The sequence below is a fragment of the Octopus sinensis genome, linkage group LG1, assembly GCF_006345805.1.
Source record: "Octopus sinensis linkage group LG1, ASM634580v1, whole genome shotgun sequence".
NCBI lineage: Eukaryota > Metazoa > Mollusca > Cephalopoda > Octopoda > Octopodidae > Octopus > Octopus sinensis.
This window is the reverse complement of record NC_042997.1, coordinates 114,623,797-114,643,094: the sequence shown is the minus strand read 5'-3', so window position 1 is coordinate 114,643,094 and position 19,298 is coordinate 114,623,797. Positions and strand designations below refer to the sequence as shown.

At 40.5% G+C, this 19,298-nt stretch overlaps 1 protein-coding gene across 14 annotated transcripts in view; it reads right to left on the bottom strand.

Moving 5' to 3' along the window:
* LOC115218319 (basic proline-rich protein-like) overlaps positions 1-19,298 on the bottom strand; it is a 52,365-nt gene that overhangs the window by 1,939 nt on the left and 31,128 nt on the right. For 13 of the 14 annotated variants that reach the window (XM_036504036.1, XM_036504061.1, XM_036504064.1 and 10 more), the window contains 5 exons: positions 13,890-14,022; positions 8,078-8,266; positions 4,723-4,887; positions 1,593-1,719; positions 253-380 (listed from right to left, as the gene is read on the bottom strand). In XM_036504036.1, coding sequence (XP_036359929.1) covers positions 253-380; positions 1,593-1,719; positions 4,723-4,887; positions 8,078-8,266; positions 13,890-14,022 — 742 coding nt within the window. The remainder of the gene's footprint in view (positions 1-252; positions 381-1,592; positions 1,720-4,722; positions 4,888-8,077; positions 8,267-13,889; positions 14,023-19,298) is intronic. The other variant, XR_004999748.1, reaches the window with a different exon arrangement.

Below are 19,298 nucleotides of genomic sequence, written 5' to 3'. Positions count from 1 at the left end.
GAGAGAGAAAGAGAGAGAGAGAAAGAGAGAGAGAGAGAGAGAGAGAGAGAGAGAGAAAGAGAGAGAGAGAGAGAGAGAGAGTTGCTAACTTCCAACCTGTTACCTTACCGAAGAAAGATAGAAAGAAAGAAAAAATTAAAAGAAAGACAAGTGGAAAAGAAGAGCAAGAAAAAGAAACAAACAAATAAACAAAAAGAAGAAACAAACAAAAAAAAAGAAAAGAAGGGAAAGAAAGATTAGAAAGACTAGTACTTAAATCAATGGGTCCATTCTCTTTAGAAATTTCCCAGGTTGTTGTGGCAGTCACATTTATACCATTGATACTATTTAGATATTTGCCTTGTCTTAGAGGATTGTTGATGTAGAAAACAGTTGTAAATCTGAAATGTAAGAAAAATTGAATAATTTGTATTCAAAATAAATAATTTTTAATTGTAATTGCTTGGTAATTAATTTGATATGAGTTGTTGAGTAGTTACTATATTTGGGTCTTCTTTTTGAGTGTTGGGCCTCACGGAGGCAATGACCAAGACTTTTGGCATTATGTCATGCTTAAGAAGAAGACCCATCAAGCCGAGCAAAATTGCAGTTGTGGCAGATACCGGTGTCATGCAAATTGGCACTGATGCTAGTGACATGTAAAAGCATCCCGGTGTCACATCGCTGGCACATAAAAGCACCCATTACACTCTCAGAGTGGTTGGTGTTAGGAAGGGCATCCAGCCATAGAGAACCATGCTAAATCAGACTGGAGTCTGGTGCAGCCCCTCAGCTTACCTGCTCTGGTCAAACTGTTCAGCCCATGCCAGCATGGACAACAAACGTTAAATGATGATGATGATGATGATGAACTGTTTACGTACAGTTTTATATCTTTTATTTTTTAATCGTTTTGGTCGTTAGACTGGCCATGCTAGGGTACTGCTTCAAGGAATTTTAGTCTAATGAATCAATCCCAACACTAATTTTTTTCAAGCCTGGCACATATTCTGCTAAGTCACAGGGACATAAACACAGCAACATTCATTCATTCATTCATACATACATACATACATACATACATACATACATACATACATACATATATAAAAACATGCATAAACATGCATACATACATATATGTGTGCTTGTATATATTATACATGATAATATAACATACACTCTGAGTGGTTGGCGTTAGGAAGGGCATCCAGCTGTAGAAACTCTGCCAAATTAAGATTGGAGCCTGTTGTAGTCATCTGGTTCGCCAGCCCTCAGTCAAAATCGTCCAACCCATGCTAGCATGGAAAGTGGACGTTAAATGATGATGATGATGATGATGGTGATGATGACAGTTTGATTCACCTCCTTATGACTTAAAGCTTTATGAGCATGTGGCTGCAGTCCAATGACCAAAACAATTAGAAGATAATAATGATTTTTTTAAAAAATTGCAATAATTCAGTGAAGAAAATAACAAAAATGTAAAGCATAAGAGAATGTGTTTTGTCCATTTTCTTATTGTTTGCTTTGGAAAATTTTGTTAAGTTTTTCACCAAGTAAAGACAGAAAAATAATTTCATAAAAGATTTTAATGACTTAACGAGACTCACTCAAAGCAGCTGTTCGTTTGAGATGCTTTTGTTAGGAAATCTTCAAGAGGTGCAGGACTCTGCTTTGTTACATTGATTGTGCATTTTAAAACATTAAATTCTTTTAGATTGAATGTTACTAAGACTTCTAAAATATAAAAATGGGAACAGATTAACGGAAAAAAAAAACTTTCATAAAAATAAACAACATAATACAGGGTGGCCCAAAAGTAGGTTTACAGTAATTCAACTATCTCTTTCGCATTCATATATTAACAGTTTAGATCTTAATTATAAAAATATTTGAAACCATTATTCTATGTTAATTTAGTTAATTTTAAGATAGAAATTTAAATGTAATAAAATGCTTTAAAAGAAATTTTTAAATGCCTACAGGATAACTGTAAACCTATTTTTGAGCCATCCTGTCTAATAGGCTAATTAAATAATTGAACAAATGAAATAATTATATGCCTAAATATGTCTATATTGAATAAGATTTGTAATTTTTCTCTCTAAGTGAAGGTGTGTGGCCAAGTGAGTAGGTTATTGCAATAACAATTGAAATATCATGGTTTCAATTCCCAGGCTGGGGAGTACATTGTTTTCTTGAGCGAAATGTTTCATTTCTCCTCTGCTTTCGTCCACTCAGCTCTGGCTGAGGGGAGAAAGTTGTGATCTTGGTTACTTATACATTATGGAAACTGGGTAACTGGACCTATGAATCATCAGGACTCGCAACAGTAATGCCCAAAGGACTTACTATCAACCATATCTTTAGAGATTATGGAACCAAACCACAGCTACACACAGAGTTTCTGATGGGGAACATGTTTAATAAGCCCTAAAATTCACTCCATAATTGCCCACGGGCATATGGTGTAGTGGTTAAGAGCATGGACTACTAACACCAAGATTCTGAGTTTGATTCCTGGTAGTGACGACGACGACAACGACAACAAAAACAACAACATCAAAAAATACCTTAAGAATGAGAACCCAGGTTTGAAATTTCCCCAAGACACCTGATGGAGGCTGGAGGGTATATCAGCCGAAACGTTGTGTTAACATCAAACAAGATGAGGACAAATATCCATCAAATGTAAATAATGTATATAATTCCTCATCTCTTAAATATAGAACTGTATTATGTTTAATGTCAATGAAAATAGAACCTGGAAAATTGTCGTGTATTAACTGAAGATAAGTATGTGGAGGTTGGATGAGTGTAATGTCTGGTTGCTGTGGTGACAACTAACATGTTAGAGTCTTATTAAGCCTCTTCAAAGAAGCAAGTTTGACACACAACTACCAGAAAATTGAAGGACTTGGAGAGTATAGAGTTTGGTGTGAAAATAATTCACTGATTTGGCAATTTAAAATAACGGCATTGGGAAATTCAGTTTTAGCATTATTGAATGTTATGATTATTTATTCACGTGTTTTAAATTAATTATGCATTATCGTTTAGCTTTGAGACTCCCATGATGCAGTTGTTTATTTTCAGAATGTCATTGTAGGTTAGGCATAAGAAGTCAGGTCTGGCCAGTTTGATCATAAAACAGAATATTTCAGCTGGAATGGCAGGTTTTACGAGGGGTGTATGAAAAGTTTTGAGCCTAACCTAGAAACGAGGCTACTAGGTAGCTGAAACAATTTTTTCTGGTAAGTACAATCTTTTCGGAGTATTCTTGCTAATTTTCATGACTCTGATATTTTAATTTTTTTGTTACGGATTTTTGAATAAAGAAGTGTCGACGTTACAAGGAAAATGGAGAAAACTGAGTGTCGTGCTGTCATAAAATACCTTCATTTGAAAGGCATGACTCCATCAGAAATCTATGAAGATATGGTGAGAACCTTTAACAGACAATGCTCCTTCATATGCAACAGTCAAACGCTGGGTAAATGAATTCCAGAATGGCAGGGAGAGTGTGGAAGATGATCCCACACCAGGGAGGCCTCCAACTGCAACCACCAAGGACAACATTGTCCTTGCTCTTAGTATGATAATGCAAGATCATTGAATATCATGTCGCCAGATAGCTGAGAGACTTGAGCATTTCAAATGAAAAAGCAGACAACATTGTGACAAAAGAACTTGGGTTCTCAAAGGTTTTTGCAAGGTGGGTCCCTCACCTTTTGACTTCTGAACAGAAACACACCAGGTGCACTTTGTTCACAAGCAAACTGGAACTGTTTGAAGCAGATGAAGAGAATTTTCTTGCTTGTTTTATTACTATGGACGAAAGTTGGGTTCATCACTACCAGCCTGAAACCAAGAACAAAGCAATGGAAGCACACATCTTCTCCTACCCCAAAGAAAGCCAGGTCATTCCTTCAGCTGGCAAGGTCATGGCGTCAGTTTTTTTTTATTCTCAAGGTGTCTTGCTGATCGATTACCTTTGAAAGGGTCACACTGTGACAAGGCTGTATTATTTTCAGCTACTGTAATGCCTCCAGGAAGCAATCAAAGCAAAAAGGTCAGGAATGCTCACCTGAGGAGTCCTTTTTCATCCCGACAATACTCCAGCCCACACCTCAGTGGTTGCCATGGCAACAATTCGTGATTGTGGATACGAACTTGTTCCCCATCTGCCTTATTCACCAGACTTAGCCCCCTCTGACTTTCATCTATTCCCAAAAATAAAAAAAGTCCTGGCTGGTCACCATTTTGCCACTGCCAATGACGTCATAGACACTGTAGGAAGTTTCTTAGAGTCTCAGACAAAAGAGTTCCTCTACGCCGGGATGATGGCACTTCAGCACCACCGGAGAAAGTGTTCAGCCATCAAAGGGGACTATGTTTAAAAATAATCAGAAGTCTTGTACTATGTTTTGTTTTTTGAGGCTCAAGACTTTTCAGACACCCCTCATATATGTTAAAGGGTTACTATATAGAAAAAACATATAGTCACATATGGGCTACCATAATTAATGTAAAGTATAAAAAAACATATAGTTACATATGGGCTTCCATATTTAATGTGATAAATTGAGAATAATTTTTTAATGTTAATCATATCGAGAAGAAAAGTAATTATTGTCAATCTAATATGCTTATACTAGCCAGAAAGTCCTACTGTTGATTAACAAAAAAAGTACATTTTATTTTCAGCTAGACAAAGTAGAATGGTAGTTTTTAACTTACGCGGAGGATTAGGAGTATTGGGTGTTGTAGAATTCTGTTGGACGAGAGGAATTGGTTTTTTATCATCTTGGGAAGCAGCATCGAAATTCTTGCTTGGAACAGGCCACTGGTCTTGATGTTGATTAGAATATGGTCGATCGATGTTGGGATAAATGGTACCAGGCACTGAAATGAAAAAAAAAAATGTTGGATTACAATTATATTATAACTGAACATGATAAAAACACAAGATTCGTACATCTGTCCTCATTTATCACAAGTATTTGCTTCCGAAAAGACCTCAAGTTCTACCCCTAACATACCCAAATAACATGTCCAAAAAGACTCGAAGTACACACAATGATATTGTTTTATGGTTGGTATAATGTTTAGAGTAAAATTTAATAACATGATACTCTTTTACTCTCTTACTTGTTTAAGTCATGTGACTGTGGCCATGCTGGAGCACCACCTTTAGTCGAGCAAATCGACCCCAGGACTTATTCTTTGTAAGCCTAGTACTTATTCTATCAGTCTTTTTTGCTGAACCGCTAAGTTACGGGGACGTAAACACATCAGCATTGGTTGTCAAGCGATGTTGGAGGGACAAACACAGACACACAAACATATACACACACATACATATATATATATACATATATACAACGGGCTTTTTTCAGTTTCTGTCTACCAAATCCACTCACAAGGCTTTTGTCGGCCCGAGGCTATAGTAGAAGACACTTGCCCAAGGTGCCACGTAGTGGGACTGAACCCGGAACCATGTGGTTGGTAAGCAAGCTACTTACCACACAGCCACTCCTGCACCTATGATCAATAAATAATAAAAATATAACAGTGAAAAATATTCTGTATTTAACCAACAAACTTTCCTCTGAAACTGGGATGGATTCTGTTAAAGGATGCATCCCAGTTACTGATTCAGGAGCTTAGCTCAGATTACTTGGTTGTGTTGCTTGATTTTCTAATTTAGACCTTGCTCATCATATTCGCTTTACTGAGAATCTAGCTGGGTTGACAGCCCATGTTGGTTGACCACATGACACACGGTCATGCAGGATGAGGTTTTTCAGAGAGGTGAGGACTAAATATGACTCTGCTTGACGGGTCACCTGGGAGGACCTGGGAATATACTCATCATCATCATTGTTTGACCGTGGTTGAGACAATGGAATTTACTGTTATGCCAGACTATATGGTCCATCGTAGCATTACGGAGGTCCTGTTGCTGGATACCTGTATCGCTGGAGATTACATCAGGGTAGGAGAATGTGCGCCCTCTGGTATTGCGAGCAGATGGCTTCCAGAGGAGAAGAGTAGAAATTACCTCGTTTTCAGCTCTCAACAATGTCCAGCAAACTGGACTTTTCTACCTTTCACAAGAGATGATACAGGTGGTAGTTTCCCATATATTTGTACTTTAGTTGGATGACGCTTCCACGAGAGATTTTGAGCTCTCATAAGGAGGCAAGTGTAAGGGAATATACTAATGAATAGTGAATGCAGCAACACACTGCAAGGGTGCATGCCCCCACCATCTGACCGAACTATGTGTACATAGACCTGTACAAAAAATATGCAGCCTTGCATTGCAGTGATGTAAACACAAGTGATAATCAGTGCGTTCCAGGTAGCTGAGTATTGGTCACGACAGAGTGTAAGTGCCCTGAGAGAAATGTTGGACATAAGAAACATTGGATGTGGCATGCAAGAGAGACGTTTGCGCTAGTATGGTCATATACTACGGATGGAAGAGGAGAGCTGTGTGAAGATGTGCCACTCCCAAACAGTTGAAGGAATCTGGGATAGAGGGAGACCCAGGAAGACATAGGATGAGGTGGTGAAGCATGACCTTCAGACATTGGACCTCACAGAGGCAATGATAAATGACAGGGACCTCTGGAGATATGCTGTGGCTGAGAAGACTTGGCAAATAAAGTGAGTCCACAGCTGTAACCTACACCAGTGTCACATAACCAGCCCACTCAAATGTACCTTGGATCGTAGGGCGACATACTGTGCTTGAGGAGACCTATTGAGTCAAGTACATCAAAATCAAATGGAAATTGTAGTTGTGATCCCCATGCCGGTGGCAGGTAGAAAGCACCATCCGAATGTGTTGATGCCAGTGCTGCCTTGACTGGCTCCTGTGCTGGTGGCACCTAAAAAGTACCATCTGATTGTAGTCGATGCCAGCCCCCTCTGGCCCCTGTGCTGGTGGCATGTAAAAAAGCACCCACTACACTCTCGGAGTAGTTGGCATTAGGAAGGGCATCCAGCTGTAGAAACACTGCCAGATCAGACTGGAGGCTGGTGCAGCCCCCTGGCTTCCCAGCCCCCAGACGAACCGTCCAACCCATGTCAGCACGGAAAACAGACGTTAAACGATGATGATGATGATGTATGTCTGTATGCATGTGTAGTGGGAATATATAGTCAGTACAAGGTGTTGATGTGGCTGCGTGTATGTTATTACAATAGTTCGTAAAGAGATGAAGAATAATTTCACGATCTATATATTTACTACATGAAAATATATTTTATTTACTGGTCGATGATGATACATAGAATCAAAATGTAGAATCTAGTTGAATGAAGTAATCTATGCAAGAAGGTTCAGAGATAGCAAATGTAAAACAACAGCTAAGTGGTGGCTTTCAGACATGTGGCATAGAGAAATAGATGGACATAGCAATGACGAGAATGGCTCTAAGTCTAATTGACTAAGAAGTGAAGAGCTGGGTTAGCAAGCTGTTTTTATTAATGGAATGTTAGACATTCTAGAAACTTCCAAGAGAAATTCTAAGCTTCTTGAATAATTAAGAATCACATATCATGATACAGATGTTTTGAGAAACTTAGAAAAGGAAGGTTACATTATGTGTATATATATATATATATATATATAGAGAGAGAGAGAGAGAGAAATAGAGATAGAGAGATAGATAGAGAGATAAATAGACAGACAGACAGATATTTTCGTCTATCAAATTAACTTGCAATGCTTTGGTGAGCCCAACAACCAGTGTTGATGTGAGGGCTTGGTAGACAGAAACTAAAAGAAGCCCATCATGTATACACACACACACACACACACACACAAACACACACATGCACACACACACATATATATATACAATGGGTTACTTCCAGTTTCTATCTACCAAATCCATTCCCAAGGCTTTGGTTGGCTTGAGGCTATAGTAGAAGACACTTGCCCAAGGTGCCATGCAGTGAGACTGAACACAGAACCATGTGGTCAGGAAGCAAACTTCTTACCACACAGCCATGTTCAGTCTTACTAAACTTTCTCCCTCCATTTGCTGAGACAGTGATGAAAGAAATTTATTCTACTTACCAAAAGTTAAAGGATAAGACATCCCAGATGACCAACTGTCATACATGTTGTTCACACTTGGTGCATAGGGGTCACTGTTGAAATAGTGTGGGTTGTACATCAGATAAGGATCTCCATAGAATCCATAAGGGTTGTAGTTGGATTGTTGTTGTTGTTGCTGTTGAGAGTACCTGATATTATTCGAGTTATCTGAAATATGTATAAATATATATGTATATGTAAATAAAGAAAAACATGTTATTTACAGAATAACAAAGAATAAATATCAGTTTTCATCATTTTTATAAGTTGCACAACAAATTTCAATGTTTAGTGCATACACACACACACACACAAACACACACGCGCATGCACGTATGCACACACGCACACACACACACACACACACACAAATGACATCACCTCCAGTACTTATTTTCTTTTCTACTCTAGGCACAAGGCCTAAAAGTTTTGAGGAGGGAGCCAGTTGATTAGATCAACCCCAGTATGCAACTGGTACTTAATTTATTGACCCCGAAAGGATGAAAGGCAAAATCAACCTCGATGGAATTTGAACTCAGAACATAAAGACAGATGAAATACCTATTTCTTTACTACTCACAAGGGGTTAAACACAGAGAGGGCAAACAAGTACAGAGAAATGGATTAAGTTGATTACATTGACCCCAGTGCATCACTGGTACTTAATTTATCGACCCTGAAAGGATGAAAGGTAAAGTTGACCTCGGCGGAATTTGAATTCAGAACATAAAGACAGATGAAATACCACTAAGCATTTCGCCCGGCACACTAACAATTCTGCCAGCTTACTGTCCTTATTTTCTTGACACTAAAAGAATGAAAGGCAATGTTGATCCATTCATGGAATTTGAGCTCAGAATGTACAGAGTCAAAAGAATTGCTGCCACACAAATGATGCTCCTAGATCACTACCTTCTTAATAATAATAATAATAATAATAATAATAATAATAATAATAATAATAATAATAATGATAATAATAATAGGCTTCCGTGCCAGTGGCACTTAAAAGGCACCATTCGAGCGTGATCATTACCAGCGTTGCCTTACTGGCACTTGTGCCCCGTGCTAGTAGAGTATTAAGAGCACCATCCGAGTGTGATTGTTGCCAGAGCGGCTATCTGGCCTCCGTGCTGGTGGCACGTAAGACACCATTCAAGCGCAATTGTTACCAGCATCTCCTTACTGGCACCTGTGCCAGTGGTATGTGTAAAAGATTTGAGTGAGGTTGTTGCCAGTACTGCCTGACTGGCTCCATGCCGGTGGCATGTAAAAGCACCCACTACACTCTCGGAGTGGTTGGCATTAGGAAGGGCATCCAGCTGTAGAAACTCTGCCAGATCAAGATTGAAGCCTGGTGCAGCCATCTGGTTCGCCAGCCCTCAGTCATTCATCCAACCCATGCTAGCATGGAAAGCGGACGTTAAATGAATAATATAATAATAATAATATATAATAATAATAATATAATAATAATAATAATAATAATAATAATAATAATAATAATGATAATAATAATAGGCTTCCGTGCCAGTGGCACTTAAAAGGCACCATTCGAGCGTGATCATTACCAGCGTTGCCTTACTGGCACTTGTGCCCCGTGCTAGTAGAGTATTAAGAGCACCATCCGAGTGTGATTGTTGCCAGAGCGGCTATCTGGCCTCCGTGCTGGTGGCACGTAAGACACCATTCAAGCGCAATTGTTACCAGCATCTCCTTACTGGCACCTGTGCCAGTGGTATGTGTAAAAGATTTGAGTGAGGTTGTTGCCAGTACTGCCTGACTGGCTCCATGCCGGTGGCATGTAAAAGCACCCACTACACTCTCGGAGTGGTTGGCATTAGGAAGGGCATCCAGCTGTAGAAACTCTGCCAGATCAAGATTGAAGCCTGGTGCAGCCATCTGGTTCGCCAGCCCTCAGTCATTCATCCAACCCATGCTAGCATGGAAAGCGGACGTTAAATGAATAATAATAATAATAATAATAATAATAATAATAATAATAATAATAATAATAATAATGGTAGTAATAGTAATAATAATAATCCTTTCTACAAGGCCTGAAATTTTTGTAGAGGAGGGAGCTAGTTGATTACACTGACCCCAGTGCTCAACTGGTTTTGATTTTATCAACTCCAAAAGGATGAAAGGCAAAGTCTACCACAGTGAGATTTGAGCTCAGAATGTACAGTAATCCCTTGCCATATCATGGTTCACCTATTGCATTTCACCTATCATGGTTTACCTGCCACAGTTCACCTATCATGGTTCACCTATTGTGGTTCACCTATCACAGTTCACCTATCGCGGTTCACCTATCGTGGTTGACCTATCACTGTTCACCTATCATGGTTCACCTGTTGCAGTTCACCTATTGTGGTTCATCTATCGTGGTTCACCTGTCACTGTTCACCTATCACGGTTTATTATTTAAGCTTATGCTGATTCCTCCATTGTGTTGTTTTGCATTTATAATAAAATAAATATATACAAACTATATAAAAAGTTATACAGTACAGTACTATTTCTACTTTATAGATTTTCCCCTATCACCGGGGGGGGGGAGGGTGGTTGGCATGTAACACCTGCGATAATTGAGGGATTCCTGTAAAGGGTCAGAAGAAATGATACTGAGCATTTGGTCCAATGATCTTACAGTTCTGGTAACTCACTGCCTTTGACATAAATAAAAATAACAGAATATAGTAATTAATGTTTAACTCATTTGAGTGTCTACACTATAGTATATAATGTGGTAACAGTATTTGACTATGAAAGAGCTTATAAATAAAATAATGCAAGCACAAGACCACCTTAATTGGCATGGTTGCAGCCACAGAGGGGCCACCTGCTACGAAGAGATTGCAGGGGCACAAAGAAAATGTGAACTAATCAAGACCAGAGCCAACTCCTTGCCTTCAGTCCTGACAGACCACCAGTATCTGATCTGTGGCAGAGCCTTCCAAGCATGCATTGGACTGATTGGTCACAACCGGACACACCAAGCCCCATCTTCATCTCCCATGTGATGTCCGTGGTCGTCATCAACAATGACAGACAAACTAACTGTAATTGACTGACTAAATGAACATTATTTATTTACATTTGACGGACATTTGTCCTCATCTTGTTTGTTGTTAACACAATGCTTCGGCTAATATACCCCCCAGCCTTCATCAGGTGTCTTGGGGAAACTTTGAACCTGGGTTCTCATCCCTAAGGTGTTTTTCGAAGTTATTATTATTATTATTATTATTCAGGTCACTGCCTGGAATCAAACTCGGAATCTTGGGGTTAGTAGGCCATGCTCTTAACCACTACGCCATATGCCCATGGGCATGCGGCGGCGGCGACGACGACAGAAAATACCTTAGGAATGAGAACCCAGGTTCGAAATTTACCCAAACATCTGATGAAGGCTGGAGGGTATATCAGCCGAAAAGTTGTGTTAACAACAAACAAGATGAGGACAAATATCTGTCAAATGTAAATAAAGAAAATAATTCCTCATCTCTTAAATATAGAACTGTATTGACTAAATGAAATAATACAGAACATATATCTTGGATTTGGTTTGGTTTCATCATCATGAGTAAAAGTCTGTTTTCCATGCTGGCATGGGTTTTATGGTTTGACAGGAGCTGGCAAGTTGGAGAGTTGTACCAGGCTCCAGTTGTCTGTTTTGGTCTGGTTCCAAAAGAAACTCAGTGATAAATGAATTAGTGGGAAATGAATCTTCTCCATGTGCTTTGTCATCACTAGCATCATCATCATCATTTAACGTCCGCTTGCCATGCTAGCATGGGTTGGATGATTTTGACTGAGAGCTGGCGAACCAGATGGCCGCACCAGTCTCCAATCTTGATCTGGTAGAGTTTCTACAGCTGGATGCCCTTCCTAACGCCAACCACTCCGAGAGTGTAGTGGGTGCTTTTTACATACCACCGGCACGGGGGCCAGTCAAGCAGTACTGGCAACAACTTCGCTCAAATCTTTTTACACATGCCACCGGCACAGGTGCCATTAAGGCAACGTTGGTAACGATCACGCTCGAATGGTGCCCTTTTACATGCCACTGGCACGGAAGCCAGTTGGCTGCTCTGGCAATGATCACGCTTGGATGGTGCTCTTGGCACCCTACTAGCACAGGCACAAGTGCCAGTAAGGCGACGCTGGTAACGATCACACTCGAATGGTTCCTTTTAAGTGCCACTGGCACGGCAGCTTTGTAAATGGAACAAATGCTAGATTCATTAATACTAAGCTTGCAGCCCACAACAGCAAAGCAGCTTCTGCTGTCACTTATTTTCTTCATAAGTTCTACCTTTTCCTGCAGAAAAAAGACACTTGTCTGCATCGTGTTAGGATCAGGTGAATTCGTATTTTTTTCTGTTCACTGGTCCCATGTTAACCCTTTCATTACTGTATTTATTTTGAGATGCTCTGTGTTTCTTTTAATTACTTTAAATATCACAAAGAATTTAGTAAAATAACTTAGTTATCATTCAGCTAGTATTAGGAACATAAATTGCGACTAAGGTTTAGTGGAAGATTTTAATTCAAAACATAAAAACAAGACATTGTATTACAGTGCCAGAGCTGGTTTCAGCTGGGTTGCTAATGAAAGGGTTAAGAATTGTTTCTCTATTATATATTTTAACCCTTTTGTTACCGTATTTATCTTGAGATGTTCTGTGATTCTTTCAATTGATTTTAAATATAACAATGAATTCAGTAAAATAACTTAGTTATCATTAAGCTAGTGTTAGGAACATAAATTGTGACTAAGGTTTGGAGGAAGATTTTAATTCAAAACTTATGAAAACAAGACATTTGTACTCAGAGCCAGAGGTGGCTTCAGCTAGGTTGGTAACGAAAGGGTTAACAAAAGGGTTAATTATGTAAATCTGTGGTTCTCAGTCATTTTTTGCTTATCGGCCCCTTTCGTTCCTATTTTACTCTACTGGACCCTCATACCCACTGAATTTTTTTTAAAGAAATCCTATTACATTTTTATGATTAAATATTATTAGAAATCATATAAAAAATTGTTCAAATATTTTGTGTGTTGTAGAAGCATAACCATCTTATTGCACATGGATTTTAAAGACAAAATCTTATATGGACCCCACCAAAAGCCATGTGGACCCCAGTTAAGAACCACTGATGTAAATCCATAAAATATAGTCAAGTAGTTGCTGGGGCACACTTTTGTTGTACAAGCAGAATCTTTGATTACCAACTTGTGCTATCATAGTTCAATCCCTGATAAGCACAACAGGGTTCACAATTATGTGTACCATGTTATTCTGGATCAGTGATGAATGAATCAGAGACAAACAAGGTTCTATATCATTTAGTGTTTATCTTTTACTTTTTACTTGTTCCAGTCATTAGACTGGGGCCATGCTGGAGCACAGCCTTGAGAAATTCTTAGATAAATGAATCAATGCCTATACTTATTTTTTTTCTTTTTAAGCATTCTACTTATTCTATTTTTTGTTGAATCGCTAAATTATGAGGATGTAAACACACCAACAGCAGTTGTGAAGTGGTGGTGGAGGACAAACATAGAAGCACACACACACACACACACACATATGGCAGGCTTTCTTTTAGTGTACATCTAACAAATCCACTCACAAGGCTTTGGTCAGCCTGATGCTATAGTAAAAGACACTTGCCCCACCAAGGTGCCACATAGTGAGACTGAACCTAGAACCATGCGGTTGGGAAGCAAGCTTCTTACCACACACCCACGTCTCCACCTGTACATGTGTAGAAAACTTACCTCCTTTATCTGGTTTTACAATGTCGTTGAGCCAGTTCTTAAAGTAAGTTCCATCATTGGCAGACAAACCAATAGCTTCCAACCATTTGGACAAAGCTACTATACAATTGCACTTGTTGAAGTCAGCGTTTAACTATAAAAAAAAAAGGACTGTATTTAGAATAAATCAAAGTCATTATTGTAATTAAGATATCCATGAACATGCTAATGATTTTAATTTGTATTATTTGCATATTTGATATATGTATATTTATAGTGCATAATTTATTTTGCATATGCAAACATACACATACACACACACAAACATATCTATATAAATATATATTTGTATGAGTGTGTGTATGTGTGCGTGTGTATCCATAGGTGCTTATCATTCCTGGATGGGATTGGAAGTGATTTATCTTGCCTCTCCATGACTTTCAGGTGTTTTAACACCCAGAGCTTTGAGAGAGTATTCTCCACCACGTCAAATGGCAGCCAACCAACAAATACACACACATGCACACACACACACACGCACATTCATGCATGCATAAATTCATACATGTGTCTGTTCACACATGCATACATACATAATATAATGAAATCTGTAGAAAGGATAATCTCGAAGAGATAAATGAAAGGAGTTACAGTAATGATGAGGGCATTTTCTGTCTCTACGGATGACCAGAAGCAACAAAATCGCCATGGTGGAATCCATAGTGGAGTGCGATAAGACTGGTCGCTGCTCCAAAATAGAACACTGCCCAGAAAATCACACCTGCCACATCTGTACGGAACCCGAAAATACGTTCCATAATTGCTGGGTCGAATGTGGGACATGTCTCATCTCTGTCTGACTCCAATGTGCCACGGATTTTCAGAAGATCCCAGGCCAAAAAAAGAGCCATCATAATGCTATGATGGATAGACTCTGGAAGATGGTTCAGCTTAAATCTTGGACTTTTCAGTGTCAGGCCTGCATGCCTCCACAACCGACGATTGTGTCTCCCCCTGCCACTCCCGTGGAGGAGGCGGAACAGCAACAGCAGCAACAACAAAATCAACCACAACTAGAGCAGTAGCAGCAACAACAACAGCAGCAACAACAAAATCAACCACAACCAGAGCAGCAGCAACAACAACAGCAGCAACAACAACAACAACAACAGCAGCAGCAACAACAGCAGCAGCAACAACAAAATCAACCACAACTAGAGCAGCAGCAGCAACAACAACAACAACAACACCAATTGACCAGTGCGGTTCTTGCAGAACTGCAACAATCGATCTGTGCTTTAAGAGGGGAAGTAGCAGGAATAAAAGCTAGCATTCAGGTTGGACTCCACAATGAGGGGTCTTATCGGAATGCTCTGCTAAAGAACCTCCCTGTACCTGTACCTCTTGCCGAATCTAAGACCACGGATTCTGCTACCCATGAAGTTATTGCCATTGGGGTGCCAGAAGACATGGCTGATCTTCAGGCATTTGCTGCCAACTCAGCCAAAGACCTAGGCTGCGTTCCCCCAACGGGTGCTCTCCGCCTTGGACGACCTGGCCCAAAACCCAGGCTCATCAAGCTGTCTTTTTCAGACCACGCTAAGGCAACCTCATACCATCTGGCCTCAGTTAAAGCTGGGCGTGAAAATCGGACTACCTTCCGAACACGCCCAGGCTTACCATCCGATGTACGTCCGAAGCTACGTGTAGCGGCTTCCCTGAACCGGAACTCAGCTCTACAAGAAAGTTTCAGTCTTCGTGAAGATAGACAAATCTGGAGATTTGTTAAGACTGCTGAAACATGGAAGAGAGATACCAGCTGGTCTGAGTGCTCTCTACCCACAATAACTGACACTGAAAAAAATCTAAAAAGACTACAGCAACTCAGGGAAACTAAACCAGAACAACCTGCCATCCTCTACACACCATCATAAACTGCAAGCAGGGTACAAATTGTTGTCCTTAAATGCTCGCAGTTTATGCAACAAAATACATTTGTTCAACGCCTACGTCAGAAGTATTGACCCTGACTTCACCACTGTCACAGAAACATGGGCGCATTCCTTACTCTGTGATGGGGTTTTCAACATTACGGGGTACAACCTCTTCCGTAAGGACCGCATTAACCGCCGTGGTGGTGGTGTGATGGTCTACGTTTGTTCAAATTTTTTGGTAATTCCTTGTGCCGATTTGAACGAATCACAAGAAGAAGTTTTTTTTCTGTGATGTACGTATGATCATGTCAACACTCCTGCTTGGCGTTGTTTATCGTCCCCCAAATTACCATCAGGACACACAGCTTTGCGATATCCTCCGAGCTGCTGCCAGGAAAACAGTCACTTATGTTTTTATTGCAGGTGATTTCAATCATCCTGAGATCAATTGGGAAACCTTCCATTAGCCACAGAGTGCAAACGATTTTGTTGAGCTTGTACTGGACTCAAACTGGTCACAAGTAGTCACCTCTCCAACAAGAGGTGACAACACCTTGGACCTGCTCTTCACCACAACTCCTGAAGCGGTTATCAATTGCACTACGGAGGAACCTCTAGGTGACTCTGATCATGCTATGATCATCGCCAATCTGGCTCTTGTGGGCAACAAAAACCTGAACCATCTCCAATCTGCTTCCTTTGATTGGAAGAGAGCAGATTGGAACCTGTACCACACTGAACTACAGCACCCAAACTGGCGTGAATTCTACAACTCTGGAGATGTGAATACTATACTCCAGAGTATCCTGGACTCAATATGGGCAGCATGTGCAGCATCAGTGCCACATAAACAGAAAAAGAAGAACCGCCCCAAAAGGGCAATTTGGGAAACTTCAGCGGTCCGACTTGCCAGGAAGGAACGTCGGATTGCTGAACGGGAATACAAGTTGCATAAATCAGACACCAACAGGAAGAAGCAGAATAAATCTTCCAACCATCTCAAGCAAGTGACAAAAAACAGTGCTTGAATTTGAACAGTGCATAGCAGCCAATCCTGACAGCAAGGTTTTCTGGAAATATGTGCATTCAAAGCAGAGACCTCACTCTCCAGTGGGCCCTCTTCGCAACCCTCACACAAACCAGATCACTGACGACCCCAAGGAATGCGCAGAACTCATTGCCGAGTGCTATGCAAACATATTCACTGTTGAAAGTCAAAATGTACCATCTTCACCATCACTAACAGCAAATTCCATAACAACTATGGAATTTACACCTGCAATGCTGCGACGTCACCTTCAAAATAAGCGCAACTATGCCTCCCCTGGTCTCGATGGAGTTACATACCTGCTCCTCAAACGTGGCAGGTACTTCCTTTTACATCAGCTTTCTATTTTCTTCCAGTACTGTCTCAACAATGGTGCCACTCCGGAGCAGTGGAAAACTGCCAGTGTCATTCCTCTGTTCAAAAAGGGTGACCGCACATCACCTGTCAACTATCGCCCAGTCAATCTCACTAGCTGTATTGCAAAACTGATGGAATCGTGTGTCAGAGAAACACTCTGGAACTTCTGGAGCTCTCACTGTCTCATCCGACCCTCACAATATGGATTTGTCCCTAACTCCAGCTGCAGTGATCAGCTTGTCGAGTTCCTTGAGGACATTACTCAGATCACTGACAGTGGTTCATGGGTGGATGTTGTCTACCTTGACTTTGCTAAGGCTTTCAACTCTGTGCCACACAAAAGGTTTATGGTGAAACTCTCTGCAATGGGTGTGAGGGATGACCTTTTTAACTTGTTGAAATCCTTCATTCTCAGCCAAAAGGAGGTAGTCACAGTTCTAGGACAGCATTCTACACCATATGAGATGTCATCGGGTGTACCACAGGGATCTGTCCTTGGTCCCCTCTTGTTTGTGGCATACATTAATGACATAGATGCCAATTTAAAGAATGCCACAGTATTGAAATATGCAGACGACATCAAGCTGTACCTTGAAATCAAGAGGACAGATGCTGATGTCTACAACTCTTTCCTGCAATCAGACCTAGACACAATGCAGCAATGGATCACAGACTGGCAACAGAAACTGGCTGTGGACAAGTGTACCACCATGCATTTTGGGAGAAAAAACCCTGCGTCCACATACTCCCTCCACAACACTGATATCAAGAAATCCTCTTGCGAGCGTGACCTAGGCATCACTGTCATTAGTGATTTGCGTTGGACAAAGCATATCTCTAAAATTGTCAAGAAGGCCGAGGGTGTCTTGGCATCACTTAGCAAGACTTTTGTTAGCCGCTCTCCAGCCATCTATTTAAAACTGTATACAGCTATGGTACGACCACACTTGGAATTCGCATCATCAGTTTGGAACCCCTATCTTGCTCAGAACATTGACCTCCTGGAATCTGTCCAGAGACGTGCAACCAAACGCATACCCTCCATCAGACACCTACCATATTCTGAGCGCCTTGTTTCTCTGGGCATGGATTCACTGAAGCTCCGGCGTCTGGCGACGGACTTGGTAAACACCCACAAAGTTATCAACCACCTCACCAACAACAACACTGAACACCTTTTGATCTCCATGTGTCTAACACACGTGGACATGCCTACAAAGTCAGAAAACAACACAGCTCCCATGACTTTCGGAAACATTTTTTCACGCTCAGAGTTGCTGAAGCATGGAATAAACTGCCTGCGTCAGTTGTTGACTGCCATGACACTGCATCCTTTAAGGCCCTCATGCTTTCCGAAATCCGCCGAAACTACACCTGATTATATATACACTTTAGATGAGTTGTAGTGCACCTGAGCACTGTACACAATTATTATTATATCATTATATCATTATCATAACCACAGACAGTATGAAAGAATGCTGGTGGAAAACTTCTGTCAAGGCTTCAATAAAATGCTTGCACAACAGACCAGACAAAATGATTTGGGATAGAGAAAAGAAATTATGAGAATAGATGAAATACATGCATACATACATACAAGCATACATGCATTATTATTATGGCTGCTCCCTCATTATCGAGTATGGCCATTGCATGAAGCTTAACTGTTACTGGTGCTGTGATCAAATGTGACTTTTTAGCCCAGCTAAAGATCTACAATGTCTTGTACAGAATTGGCAACTAATACCTTTACCGGTAATAGCTGGCTGTAGTTGTAACTGGGCTTCATGTACCTTTGCATGTCGTTTAAGTCCTCCTGCCGAATTACACTCTCTTCCACATGCTCGACAGATATGATTAGTATGGTGTGTTACACCACCATCAGTGGCCAGGTTGTCACTAATCTGTCTCGCTTTATGACTACGAAGATGACTTTTGAGTCCAGCTTTACTGAGGCAGATATTGCACAGACATTGCATGTCAGCATCAAAGGAAGACCCTTCCCATCTGGAAGTGCAACAGCGATGCCCTTCCTGACATTTCTCCTTACTTTCTCATGTGCAACTCGAGATTTCTCAAAAGTGGCTG